The following is a 13,531-nucleotide window of genomic DNA, read 5'->3' as shown; positions in this document are numbered from 1 at the left end:
CTTCACCTAAGACCTCATGGCCTCAGGCCCCCATCCTGAAAGAAGGGCAGAGTCTCAACTTCAAATTGGCCCTCCATCCCCATTCCCATGCTCTCAAAAGACAAAGTACAGCTTAGCTCAAGTTTCCAAACAAGAATTTATTTTCTGTCTTTTTTTTCTCTAAAAAAAAAAAAAAAAAAAAGTACCAGGTACAATTTTTCCGGTGTTTTGTTTTTCAAGTTTCAACAAATGCTTGTTCCCCTCAGCCCAGCCCCAGGAGTCAGGGCTAAGGCTGTCAGAGTCTGGAGTGGGATATGGGGTAGTTGGGAACCACATGATTGAGTCTGAGGGGTGCCCTTCACCCCAGCTGAGGTAGGTGGGTCAGAGTCTGGCCAGGTGAGAGGAAGCATCCCAGTCCTTGGCCCTGACTCTGTCCCCTGAACACCTTCCTCAGTCAGGACCCCAAAGCAAGGAGACACAAGCAGGAGAGGGACAACTGGAGTCTGGAGCCCTAGATGAGGGGTAGTTAACCCCATGTGTGTGCACATGCATGCATGTTCTCTTTCTCACAAACATACCATACACACAAGCTTGTGTACACACACAAACACAAACACACACACACACACACACACACACACACATAAGTTGCTTTCAGAGAGGGGTCAGAGGATAGAGGAAGTGAACAATATAGGGAAGGACAGGAGAAGTTGAGTGTTTGGCTAGTAACTCAGTCCTTCTGGGATAACCTCTCTGCCCTCAGCTGAGGGAGAGCAGTTCTCCTTCAGCCCCAACATCAGCCTCTTCAATTCCTGAAATTGGAGCAATATCTGAGTGGGAAAGAAGGTGGAGCAATGCCAAATATTGGGTTTGGGAGGTTACCAAGGCAATCCAATCTGAATAAATTATTAATTAAAAATAAATAAAATAATAAGTGGCCCCTGCCTAGGGCAGGGAGGCAATGTTGGCATGATTTGCCTGGGGACTTGGGACAACCTCAGGGTACCTCCAGTTCCTCCTCTCACTCCCTAGCTCGTCTGGAAATTCCAAGGGAGGGGGCAGGCACGTGGAGAACCCAGAGTAGGGCAGATCGTGGTAAGGATCAGAAGCTTTAAATACCCAAATAATCAATTTGGGCATAAGCATGGTGAGGGCTTTAATTCAAGCCTGAAGGGTCTCTTGCCACCTCTCCACGTGTTTGCTTTGTCCAGGATGGAGCAGGATGGGCTGGTCCTTGGCCCACATGGTTCAGGGCATTGGCAATCAGGGCAAAGGTGAATAACGTGGATTGTGAGGGGCCTCAGTCACAGCCTGCAGTTCATAGGGGAGCCCTGTGTCCAGTTCCAGGCTCCGGCGGGAAAAAAGCAGGCGGATGTCTCCATGCAGGCTTAAGCGGCCTGAGCGGGAGCTCCGAAACCTGGGGGAGGAAAGGGTGATCGCAATAAGGATCCAGACAGCAGAGAAGCAAGGAGAGATCCTCTTCGGGGAAGGGATACGTATGTCGGTGAAAGGATGCCTGGGTCTCCCCAGCTGCCCCTGGGCCCTATCCTCACCTGAGGTGCAGCAAGTAGCAGAGGAGACGGTGGGTGGGGCTAGCATTTCCCTCCTCACCCACAGGCACCAAAAAGAGGCGATGGCGCAAGAAGGTCATGTGGGCAGCAGGCATGTCCGAGAAGTCAAAGGTCACAAGGAACATCTTCACCACAGTCTGGTTGGGGTTAAATAAGGTCTGGGGGGCAGGACAAGCAAGGTTGGTAGGGCCAAAGGGCTGTTTTCCTCTCCCCACTCCCGCACCCACTCGCCCTCAGGGAACACTCACCACTTGGACGGTGCCCACTTTGGGCACGCTGTAACCCTTCCTCCCCAGGGGGCTCAGGTCCACGACGCCCTGGGAAGGCCATAGAGCCATCAGCCTATGGGCACTGGGAGAGCCCTGAACACCCATCCATCTCCACAATCTCACTCTGGGACCTGGCCCTGTCCCCCACTAGAGTTGTCCCAACTGCCCTGACTCTTTTCTAGGTGAGGAACACCTAAAGAATACCTCATGCCCCCAATCCCTCCTCCTCAAGAGCTGATTTTGGGTTGACATCGGGTCATACCAGAAAGGGGGCCGGGGCATTTTGCTCAGAAACATCAAAGAAGGTGACAGTGACAGGCAGCGTGACATGCTGGGGGCAGTAGGATCCACTAGCTCCAATCTCTGCGGTGAAGCCCTCAATGTGGCCAGATGGTGCAAAGCGTCCTCGAAGCAATGATTCCTAGGGTGGGAAAACACACTCTGAAAGAGATGCCAGCTGTCCTCCTTATCCATCCAAGCCATACTCCACCATCCCACTTCCCCCAAAACTCCCCCATCATGGAATCCAGGGGTAACTACCTCAAAGTTGCCCAACAGGGTACGGCTGATTGCGGGGGTAGGAACAGGGGAGGCACTGGGGGGGCTCAGCAGGTCTGGGCCCTTCTGGAGGCTTCGAAGGGAGCTCCTGGTAGGGCAGGGATACACAGTGGGTTGGCTTGAGGTGTTCTGGGATGTCTGCTCATGTTCTTAGGCCCCACCCTTTACCATTACCCGGGGCTTCTGCCCTGGGGTCCCCTACCCTGGAGTGAGAAAGAGGATTATAGACTTCTGTCCCCATTTTCCAGGGACAGGACAAAGAGGGAAGCTGGTCACTTACAGCTTCAGGCGACGGGCACCTTTCAGCCTCCGTCCCATAGGACTGCAGTCTGTTGGATCCTATGGAGAACAAAGATTGAAGAAAAAGATTGGGTGGAGGCCAGATATGTTTGGAGAAGCAGGGGCTCATCACGAGCTCTATAGAAACATTCCCTCGGGCCCTCACCTTTTTCCAAAGGGGAGGAGGATAGGGGTTAGACAGAAAAGGGGAAGGGGACTTAGAAGTACAAATTTCCAGTTATAAAATAAGTCACAGGGATATAACGTATAGCATAGGGAAGAGTCATAATGTAATAACTATGTACAGTGACAGATTGTTACTAGACTTATTGTGGTGATTACTTTGTAAGGTATATAAATGTTGCATCACTATGTCGTATAGCTGAAGCTAATATAATACTGTGTCAATTATAATTTAAGATAAATTTTAAAAAATAGTAGACCACCTCCTCTCCTGGCTTACCAGCACAGGCTCCTTGGGCCCAGGCAGCAGGTGGCTCCAGAAGGGTGTGACTTTGGCATCAGAACTGTTGGCAGCAGGAGGGTGACCCAGGGTTCCCCGGCGCTTCTGAGGGGCTGGCCCCTCATCCTCAAAGCTGACATCCAGAGCTTCTCCAGCAGGAAGCAGCCTTCGCTTGGTGGGGCAGGGGCCTGGAGGTCCAGGGCCAGGGGGTGTGTGCTCGGGACTGTGCCCATTGGCAGTGCCAGGGCATTCCCTAGGCCAGGGGCTGCCCCCATTGCCCACCCCAGCCACTGGGCTCTTACACCCTATTTGTGCAAGACTGTGCAAATCAGTGTCAAGTGTGTGCAGCTGGCCTGGAGGGGCTCGCCCTGGGGACTCCCCAAGGGACCCCTGTCCCCCGGGATCTGGGGAAGCCCAGTCTCTGGTGTGCAAAGTATTGCAGGAAGCATTTGATGGGGGCCAGGGGAGACTCTGGGCCCCTGAAGTCCAAGGTGAGGTGGAGCTACCTCCCTGTTCTACAACACACAGGCCATGATGGCAGAAATGCTGGCTGGCCACACCCAGCCCCAGCCCCAGCCCCTCTGGGCCCAATGGCCCCACAGTAGATGGTTCTTCAGGGGGTTGTCCCTCTCTGACCCCCAGCCCAGGGCCTCTCTTCAGCTCCCGGGGACCCTCAGTAAGTGGGGATGACCGTTTCAGGGCCCTATGAGGCTCAGAGGCACCAGCTGGAGAGGAAAAGATGGATACCTGGTAGACCCTGGGGGATGTCGCCCCTCCTGCTGGGCTGTAGCCCATGAGCAGGCCACCCTGGCGGGCCCCCTGCCTGACTGCAGGCTGTGAAGGGCCAGCCTCTGGCTCTGAGGATGGAGATGGCTCCGCCTGCACGTGGCGCATGAAGACCCCCTTGTGTCAGGGGGGCCCCCCCTCACAGCCTTTATGCTGGGCCTGGGCTGGGGGGTCTGGGGACATCTGTGCAAAAGAAGAGAAAGAAAAAAAGGTGGTCAGAGGAATCCATGAGTTTTCTCCCTCCCAGCTGAGTTTCAGGTCCTTCCCTGGCCTGAAGAGGTGACCTTGAAGGTCAGCGGGGATAAAGGTGTTCAGATCCCTAGATGGATTAATGGAATACAGAAGCCACTCCAGAGCTTCTGAGAGGGTGACATGTTTAGCTCAGGTTTCTTACTGGACCTGCTCCACCTCCCTCTTTCTGGCACTCACCCCGGTGAAGAGGCCTTAAGCCTAGCTGAGTGTTCCCTCTTTCCGACTGATGTCTTGCTCTCCTAGCTTGTAGTCTGGTCCATGCCCGCTGCACTGGCGAGGTGACTGCCACCATTCCGTGCAGCTCCTGGGCTCAGCTGGACCCTGAGGAGAGAAGAACAGATGTAAACCAGGATCCCTGTAGTCAGTGGTAAGACTCGTCTCCAACTGTGGGCTAACAGAGTACACCCAGGGCATCCTCTGCCCTTATGAGGAGCTCTTCAGAAACAGAAGGGGCAGTCTTGGGATCCAGGTCCCAGAGAGCAGAGCTGGGCTAACTCCGGAGTTGCAGAGAGGCAGGTTTTGGCTCAATGTAATAAGGATCTGATAAGTTGAGGCAGGATTACCACTTGTTAGGGCCAACACTCTGGGGACTTGTGCTCTGAATGGGAAGGGGGATGAGATACCCCAAGATTCAAGAGACCACACCAGATGAGAGGTGGCCGTACAAGAATTCAGCCCTCGTAGTCAACGCCACCAAGTTGCACAACCCCTTCCAATATGTCTGTCTCTAAAGAGACAAGTGCTACCCCAGAGCCCTAAGGGCAGAGATCTTGCAGACACTCACCCCGCCCCCCCCCCAACCCCCTCCATCAGCATTCCTCAGGAGTACCAACCTCAGGTCAGCTCAAAGTGGACCCTTCAGCCTTAAAACTACCAATTGCCCCCAGCAGTCTGTCCCTTTAACAGGAGGCAACAAATCTAACCATAAACAAGTATGGGGGGAGGGCAGGGAAGGGGAGCACTGCCAGAGGCACTACTCCTCCCCCTCGGCCCTGCAAACTAGAGATAAGGCAGCTGCAGTCAGACAGCTAGAAGCAACTAGGGGTACCTTTTCGCACCTCTCCGGCACATTTCCAATACCCAAAAACCCGAACCACTGCTTTTCTGCCAGAACACAAGATGGTCTTCACAAACTAGTCCATCCTCAGCAGCCCATACTGGGGGAGGGGGATGTCAAATTGAAGACCATTTCCCTTCACGAAGGAAATACTTCTCTTTGGGCAATAGCCTTTGGTGCCTGACATCCACAATGCCCTTTCCACTTCAAGAAATGCCTTCTGCTTGTCTACCCCAAGACCTACCCTTTCTCCTTGGCTAGGGCAAATGTCACCCCCTCCAGAGAGTCCATTCTGGCCACTTCAGACCACAGGGATCGTTCTCCTCTGAGACCTCACCTATGGCAGTGTCACTATCTCCTGTAACCCAGTGACAGTTCTGTTCCCTCTGTGGGTAAGACATCTCCTAGACTGACCATGGGGTTCTTGAGGATAGGTCTGCACCCAACTATTCTGTCCAATTCCAAGCACAGGGCTAGGCACACAGCAGAGCTCAAAAAAGTGGAATGCAAGCCCCAGAGATTCAGGCAGAGGTTCTGACAATGCAGAGGAAAACTTCCAGAATGAGAGAAGCAGAGAGATCAACTGTATAGGGAGAATGAGAATCAGCAACAGAGATGGGAGTAGGGGCAGGGTAAAGGGGGAGATTTGCACTCAGGGACTGAAAAGCTCTCTGACACTAAATTCTCATCATTGCATCCCACACTATCCTAGGTCACCAAGTTCTCATTAGAAGTGGGATCTCTAAGAAAATTCCGGTTTCCTGTGGTGGGTGGGGCGGCGGGAAAGGACAGCATGCCAATGGCAGTTTTGTCAGAGTACAGTCCGTACTCTCTCTACCCCTCCTTTCCTCTACCCATATGGATTCAGGAAGGGCCTTTTCCTTAGGACTTCCACCTCCAAGTCATCCCAATGGGCCTCTCGAGCCCTTGCCCCGGGGAAGCCAGGTGATGACATGATGCCCTACTTGACCCCAGCATGCGTGGCACCTGCTCATTACCCCAGAGCCCTCTCAGTTCCTGCCCTGTCAGTGAGAAGCTCTAAGACTTCCCTGCCACCCAGCCAGTCTGGCTCTAGACCATGGCTTCAAGCTGACTCATGGGGCAGGACTTCGGGGGAAGGGTAGGCCAAAGCTCCTCTCAGTGTAGGGGGTGGGCAGCAGCTGGCTTCAAACAGCTGTGCCAGGCTTTGGCTGGCCAAGACTACAGCTCCCAACATGCCAAGGGAGCATGGCCAGCCAAAACAACAAGTACCAGAATACCATGGGTTCTGTCCCCTCAGACACCTGCTTAGCCTGGGAGGTGGGGGAGGTGGGTGTTAGTAGGCTCACTCTCCCCTTAAAGATATCCGTTTCTACTCTGATCAAGGAGGGTGGTAGGAAGAGAAATTCCTCTCCATGCGCTTCTCACCCTCATCCTGTTCAGAGAGAACTGCTGCTAGCTGCTTTAAATTTTGTCCCTACACATGTGCAAACTAGGGGGCTTGTTTCCATAGACAACCACTGTGGGTAGGAAGGTCAGCCACTGCTCTCTCACCACCCTCTTGGCTACTGGCCTAGAGCCCTCCACCCTCAGTGGAGATCTCAGCACCAACTCCAAGGAACCTGGCATACTCAGCCGGGGTTCCTGGACTCCTGGTTTTGGACCATCCCCCATCCCCACTTCCTACTTGGCCTCCCAAGTCCTTTCTCACCCCTCCCTCCCCACAGCCTGGGACAGGCCCCATCCCATCCTGAAGCTTCGTAGATTTGCTCTTTCCCTTAGTACACACTCACCCCGCTCCCAAATTGGCTCCGCCACGGCGGCCGCAGCTCCAGGCCCCTGCGTCCCCGTCCCTCCCTTCGAATCCCCAGTCCTCCCCGACACGGGCCCCCAACCCAAACAAAGGGTGGCTCAGGCTGAGTCCTGCTCTGCTAGGCTCTTCTCTGTTTAGCTTCGAGTGCAACACTAGCGGGCCCTGGCGTCTGCAGCCCCCCAGCCACGGCTGCGCCCCTCCCCGCGACTGTTCCTCCCCGTGGCCGCCCCGGCTCCGCGCTGCCGACTCTGCTGCCCCTCTGACTCACAGGCCATTTCCTACCAGCTGATGGGGCTGCCCGCCCCGCCCAGCGTCCCAACCCCCCCACCCCCGCGGCAGCCGCGGCCGCCACGCCCCCCTCAGGCCACGCCCTCCACGGCAGCGACCGTGCTCATTGGCCCATAGGAGGCCAGCCTCCCACGACCTCAAGAGTAAGGCACGCCCCCTCCAAGAGATGCACACCCATTGGTCCATATGGGGGCAGGCCTATCCAGAGGCGCCCCGCCCACCTCCTTAACTCCTCATCTGCCGAAGTTCAAAGCATCTCTCTGCCCAGCCATGTAACCCTTTCAAAGAAAGGCATAGGCCTCTTCTCCTCTCCCCACCCCTTCCTCTACGGAGGCTAGTAAATAAAAAAGACGTCCTAGAGCTTTCATAGGCACAGCTGGACAACCTCCAAAATCCACCTGCTCTTTCCACACCAGACCCCAAATAACCCCACTCCCATTCATCTTTCTATGTTTTGCAAACCAGAGCTTCAGAGACCAGAGAATTGTTGGAGCCTAGGAAGATTCCTTCATGCCAGAGCAGATGAAAAAAGCCCTGAAATGGGATACTATCTCTTTCCATTGAGACATGGTAATCTTTCTTTTCTTTTCTTTTTTTCTAATCCTCACCCAAGGATATATTTTCCATTGATTTTTAGAGGGAGTGAAAGAGAGAGGGAAAAACAGAGAGAAATATCGATGTGAGAGAAACACATCGATTGGTTGCCTTCCGCATGCCTCTGGACCAGAGCCGGACTAGGGCCCAGGCCCCGGCTGGTGGAGGAGCCTGCAACTGAGGTTCGTGCCCTTGACCGGAATGGAACCCGGGACCCTTTGGTCCGCAGGCCGAGGTTCTATCCACTGAGCAAACCCTTCTCTTACTCTATATTGATATTTTTTTGCCTTTATTAGAGGGACCCCATGAGCTTCCAAGATAGGGGTACATTTTAATTCAGAGACCTAAACATCATTCTTTGTGTCTCTGAACTCCCATTCTGAGATTAGTCTGCTTCATCCCTTTTGCCAGTAATTTCTATTCATAGGCCCCTGTTCAAGGAGGCAGAACACCCATGGGAAGTGGGATGGAAGGCTTCTGCCCAGTGTGGGGGAAATATGCCCAACTCTTGTGATGGAGCTCACCCCTATGACTCACAGCTCCCTCGAAACTCCCCACCCTCCCCCTGAGTCACTGGGCCCCAGGCCCAGCCAAATTAAGTCCCAGCAGAACCAGCATTCCTAATTCTTGTTTTCCTATTCTTTAAATGACCAGGATGGAAACCTCTGTAAGTTAAAAGAAACTTTTCAGAGGGGCTGCTCTAGGGGAAAGCTAAGAAAATAGATAGCACTGTCTATCTTTCTACCTGCACTTGTCAGCAAGTCCAATAGTTTGGAACTTAGGAGGCTTTTCTCGTAGTCTTCCACAGAAGCAGGAGGCAAACACCAGAACCAAAAGATGGAAGACTCAAACTGAGGCCCCGGAGAATTGACAACAGCCAGGGCAGCTCCCTGGTTGGACCCCCAGAACATGGGGAGTCTGTACTTCTATAGTTCAGAGGCCACAGAAGGCCCAAGGTCCTTGTTCTATCATACCTCTGTTGTGGGCCTCAAGGTCCCTGAGGTTGTCACTGGACAGTAAAAAGAGGTCCCCCCCGACACTTTCTCCTTGTGCCCTAGACTTAGGAAGGGCAAGCAAGTAAGTTAGTTCCTCTACCTTCTCCTCACCTCAGACCAAGGGAAAACCCTGAAAAAGAACCCAGTTGCCATTCATTGACTTCCTCGCTGGTTCCCTAATGGTAAGAAACAGGAGTAAAGGAATTTTCAACACCCTGGACAAAAATTGCAGAGTACCAATGTCAGAGTCTACTTGCCTTAGTAAAAGCTTTCTGGTGGACAAAGAACACTGTAGGAAAGGAATAATCCCTTGGTGACAGACCCTACCTTGTTCCCTCTTAGTGCCATTAGTATAGGCCCAGGCCTTGGTAACCTGCAAAGGTCAGGATATCAGAGGGAAAGATCAAAGATGTTCTAAGCCTCAGTGTGCCCTGGAAAAGCAGCATAGCACAATCAAGAGGTCTTACCTAGCTGCCCTAACTCTTAACCTGCTTTATTTTAGCCACTATCAACAGCTGACCCTTCCTTTCTCCCCCCCTCCTCTCTCTCTCACAAATTTCTTTCTCCCCCTATTACAATGGAAGTCCATTGAAAGCAGCAACTTTGTTTTGTTCATGCAGGTATTCCCAGAATCAACATCAGGGCCTGGCACACAATACATGTCCACTAAACATTGGCTGAAGGAGGCAATGAGCCCTGGCCAAACAGCAAGCAGGAGGTCTGGGTCCTAATTCCTGCTCTTTTACTGTGAAACCTGGAGAAAACCAGTCTCTTTGGTGGTAAGTTGCCAAATCTGTAAAATGAGGGGTTTGCATACATCATGACCACTAAGGACCGCCACGACTCTGGCCTTACACCACTATAATTCTGATGGCTATTGTTCACTCATATGCATTTTCAAAAGATGGGTCCGAGCGTCTGAATGCCTTGCAGCTTGTATGGAAGCAGAAAGGCTATACACAACAGCCTCAGCACAGTAAACTAATGCCCTTTCTCTTCATGCCCCACCCACTCACACAAATGCCCCAATCCTGAGGAAGCTGGAGTGAGTCTGCCCTAGGCCCGCCTCTCTGACAGACAGTCAGGGAAGCTGGGTTGCCATAGCAATCAGCTCCTCCTTGAAAGGCATCAGCCTGCCCTCCTTTACCCCACCCTACCCCAAGGCTTTGTCTGGCCTTAGCACCCCCTCCTTCCCCAGCCAGTCTCTCAGCTAGCAGAGGCTGGCTTGGGGCCCCTTTCAGCAACACTGTCACATTCATTCAGCCTCTGTGTGGAAGACAGGCCTTTCCCACCCTCTCCTAGTCACCTCAGAGGCAAAAGGAACTCTGGCACTACATCAAGTCCCCTCAGGGAACCAGAGGAGCCCCCAAGAGGACTGGGCTCTAGTCTCAGTTCTCACAGTCAGCTCCCAAGCCAGGAGTGTGGGAAGCCATTCCCTTTCTTTACCCAAGTGAAGCTCACATCCCTAGTTCAGCCTACAATCATGGTCCAAATCTCAAAACATAGATCAAATACCTTCAATACTCCTCACTATGTCCTTCCTCTCCCAGAAGTCCAGAATTTTTGAGGGCCCTAGGGATCCTCACCCAAGAGAATGAAAAAGGTGAGGAAAATAAGTCTGTGGCAAGTGGTAAAAATATGGCTGCCAATCACTTGGGGGCTGTTAAGGGAGACCTTCATAGTCGTGCTGGGTGGAGTCTGGTTCTTGCAGCTGGTTACTAGGGTCTCTGGTCATTGAGTACAAAGTCTGGGGCAGGGCACCGCTCCTAGACGGGCAAGGACCAGGCCAGGCCCCAGGGCGAGGAAGGAAGTGGGAAATGAGCACACCCAGAGCATAAGGGCAGAGCAAAGTGGGGGGAGGGGGAAGATAGGGACCAAGGCAGGCTTCTGGAAGGAACAGGAACTGGAGTGGGGGGTTAACAGGAACCGAATGGGGGAAGGGTCCTCAGGGACACCAGCTAGGGGAAGAAACCCCAGTCTCAGCCGGAGAGATTCAAAGCAGACTGAGGCCACAGTCACACAAGCCCTGTGCTCAGGCCAGAAGGTGGAGTTAGGTGCTGAGGAGCCAGGAGCACTACAGACTAGCCTCTTCACCCCACTAATTCCATCACCCCCACTCCTAGAACACAGTACACACACATCTTCCTGGAGTCTCTACAATGCCCCCAGACCATTACTTTCTCAAAACACTAGGGGGTTCTGTCTCATCAATTGGGGCCTACAACCCCTCCCCCTCATACAGAGCTCACAGCCCCGTACTTTCTTTCTCCACAGTCCCTCCATCGCTCCCACACTCTGGACCACCAGCTCTTCATCACACAGCACCCTGTTCCCCCAAAGTGCTTTCGGACCCCCTCCCCGGGCCCCCCCCACCCCCCCCCCCCCCCGCTCAAGTATCGTCTCCAAACCTCCACATCAGACAGGAACCTCACCTCTTCACATAGCACCTTCCATCCCCACAAAGCAGTCCCGCCCCTCCCCCACAAGAGCCCCTGAAGCGTGCACCTGGCCCCCCCATTGAGCCCCAACTCCTCCCAAACTCTTGTCTTTCTACCCCCAACAACCTATAGATCCTCTTCTTCCCTTACGTGTCCCCCACCGCCTCATGTCTGCGCAAGCGCACCCCGGTCGTTTCCCCTTCTCCCCCCCGCACCCCGCCCCACACCTGTAGTTCCGTGAATTCCGTTGCACCTGGGGAGGTAGTGGACTGGTGCAGTCACCGAGCGGCCCCAGCTGCAGCCTAGGCCTGCAAACCTCGCCCCTTAGGTCGGAGCCCCGCCCCCGCAACGCCCAAACCCACCCTCTCCCTTGTCCCACCTCCCACCTTCCCCGGGTTCGTCCCCTTTCCTAGTTTCTTGAATTCCTCGGGGTCCTCCCCTATAACCTAGACCACGCCCCTCTCGGGCTCCGCCTCTTCTCTTCTTCTGGTCGTCTCCCCAGGATCCTCAGCCGGTCCCTGGCCCCACCCCGATCCCTGCCCCCTTTCGGTGTCTCCGCCTATCGCTGGGACGCGCCCCTAGAATTCCAGCCTGGCAGAACCGGTGCCAGGCCCCCTTCCAACACCAGCCCCCTCCCGTCTCAGAGCCTCTCCTCCCCCCATCCCTTCTCGCGCTCGCCGCACCCGGGCCCGGGAGCTCCAGCCCGGATCCGCCGGCTCTGATTGGCGGCAGCGCCCCCAACGGAGGGCAGGGGAGACAAAGTGATTGCTTCAGGTCGCCTGAGGTCCCACCCCGGCCACGTGCGGCTTCTGTGATGACAGGTCTGGAAGGGCGGGGTCTCAGCCCGCAGGCTGTGGGCCCAGGCTGACCCGATCCCGGCGGGTTTGGGGGCGGGACCCGGAGCCAGAGCCCGAGCCGGAGAGCTCCGAGCCTGACCCGGGCGCTCCCCAGGTTTTCGCGTCGGTGTCAGCTGCATGCGGAACTTGAACCTCTCTGTGGGAAGGTGTGGGTTAGCACGCGCAATTGCCCTAATGGGGGAGGTCTGTGGTGTTTGCAAGGTAGTCTCGGGGGAGGGTGTATGTGTGTGTGAAAATGGGGAAATCTGGGCGATGGGGGTCTCAGGGTTGTGAGGTTAAGGGTTTCTGCAGCCTACCATGTGCGGGAGAGTCTGAGTTCTGGGAGACGGGCGATGACAGTCAGATCTGTACCCGCGGAGGTGGGTTAGAGAGGAAGGCTGAATTTTAGAAGCCTAAGATTTAATACGGAGATAGGAGAGCCTGAAATCTTTAAAGAAAAGTAGGGCCTTTGCCTTGAACAAGTGTTGAGTGAACTTTGTAACACTTAACATAGGTTCTGTGATTTAATTAGCTTTTGAGTCTTCTCTCCAACTTCCCCACTCGCCACTGGTTCCCGAAATACAGCAAGGGAAGTCGATGCTTACCAGCTACCGGTAGATGGCAGCACAGGACCCTTGCTGAACTGAGTGGCCCTCGGTCCAGAGCCTAAGGGGCCTCACGATGGAGCGGGCTGTACAGTTGACTGTATGGTAGGTCAGACCTGATCAAATTTGTTTCTTTACGTCTCCATGACTTTTTTGTGAGTAGTTAACTTAAACTGGCTTACTGAACACTAATGGTGTACTAGGGGGAAATTTTTTTTTCTCTGCCTTTAAGGGACTTATTTTAGATAGTCATACAAATACCTATATAGTCCTAAAGAGAATAAAGTTTGAAGGGTATTGTGTAGTGGAAAATGCACATTGAAGTCATTTGGGTTGGTCTGGAACTTTGGGTACTTACTAGCTGTATGGATTTGGGTAAATTAATTGATTTTTATTTATATTTAAATATATTTTTATTGATTTCAGAGAGGAAAGGAGAGGGAGAGAGAGATAGAAACATCAATGATGAGAGAATCATTGATGGGCTGCCTCCTGCACGCCCCACATTGGGGATGGAGCCAGCAACCTGGGCATGTGCCCTTGACCGAAATCGAACCCGGGACCCTTCAGTCTGCAGGCCAATGCTCTATCCGCTGAACCAAACCAGCTAGGGCAGAACAATTTTAGATTTATAGAAATTTTGTGAAGATAGCACAGTTTCCATATACCTCATATCCAATTTCCCTTTTATTATCATCTTACCTTAGTATGGTTCATTTGTTACAATTAATGAATCAATATTGATACATTAAGTAAAGCCTATACTTTA

General features: G+C 53.4%; 1 protein-coding gene across 4 annotated transcripts; it reads right to left on the bottom strand.

Annotated features, from left to right (window-relative positions):
• Positions 1 to 117: 117 nt before the first annotated feature.
• On the bottom strand, positions 118 to 11,637 carry ATOSB (atos homolog B). Of its 4 annotated transcripts, none has more exons than XM_070431281.1 (9): positions 11,549 to 11,637; positions 4,335 to 4,478; positions 3,120 to 4,088; positions 2,658 to 2,716; positions 2,360 to 2,465; positions 2,082 to 2,240; positions 1,799 to 1,867; positions 1,533 to 1,708; positions 118 to 1,396 (listed from the first exon to the last, which is right to left on the bottom strand). In XM_070431281.1, exons 3-9 carry the CDS (start codon positions 4,011 to 4,013, stop codon positions 1,243 to 1,245), a joined length of 1,617 nt encoding a protein of 538 aa, XP_070287382.1. In that variant the 5' UTR covers positions 4,014 to 4,088; positions 4,335 to 4,478; positions 11,549 to 11,637; the 3' UTR covers positions 118 to 1,242. The 4 variants fall into 4 exon arrangements, with proteins under 4 accessions (XP_070287382.1, XP_070287383.1, XP_070287384.1 ...); XM_070431282.1 differs by lacking the exon at positions 11,549 to 11,637 and adding an exon at positions 6,987 to 7,219; XM_070431283.1 differs by lacking the exon at positions 11,549 to 11,637 and adding an exon at positions 4,991 to 5,064.
• Positions 11,638 to 13,531: the final 1,894 nt, after the last annotated feature.

The sequence above is a fragment of the Myotis yumanensis genome, unplaced genomic scaffold (genome assembly GCF_028538775.1).
Source record: "Myotis yumanensis isolate MYYU_CA2020_CCGP unplaced genomic scaffold, mMyoYum1.0.hap1 SCAF_12, whole genome shotgun sequence".
NCBI classification, from domain to species: domain Eukaryota; kingdom Metazoa; phylum Chordata; class Mammalia; order Chiroptera; family Vespertilionidae; genus Myotis; species Myotis yumanensis.
This window is presented reverse-complemented; position numbering and strand designations above follow the sequence as displayed.

Bases quoted from the DNA above. Each gene is read 5' to 3' on its own strand.
- ATOSB (XM_070431281.1), bottom strand. From the start codon at position 4,013: ATGCGCCACGTGCAGGCGGAGCCATCTCCATCCTCAGAGCCAGAGGCT. The intron at 2,717-3,119 runs GTAAGCCAGGAG...TGTTCTCCATAG, and splicing joins GGCCCAAGGAGCCTGTGCTG to GATCCAACAGACTGCAGTCC. The intron at 2,466-2,657 runs GTAAGTGACCAG...CTGCCCTACCAG, and splicing joins GGTGCCCGTCGCCTGAAGCT to GAGCTCCCTTCGAAGCCTCC.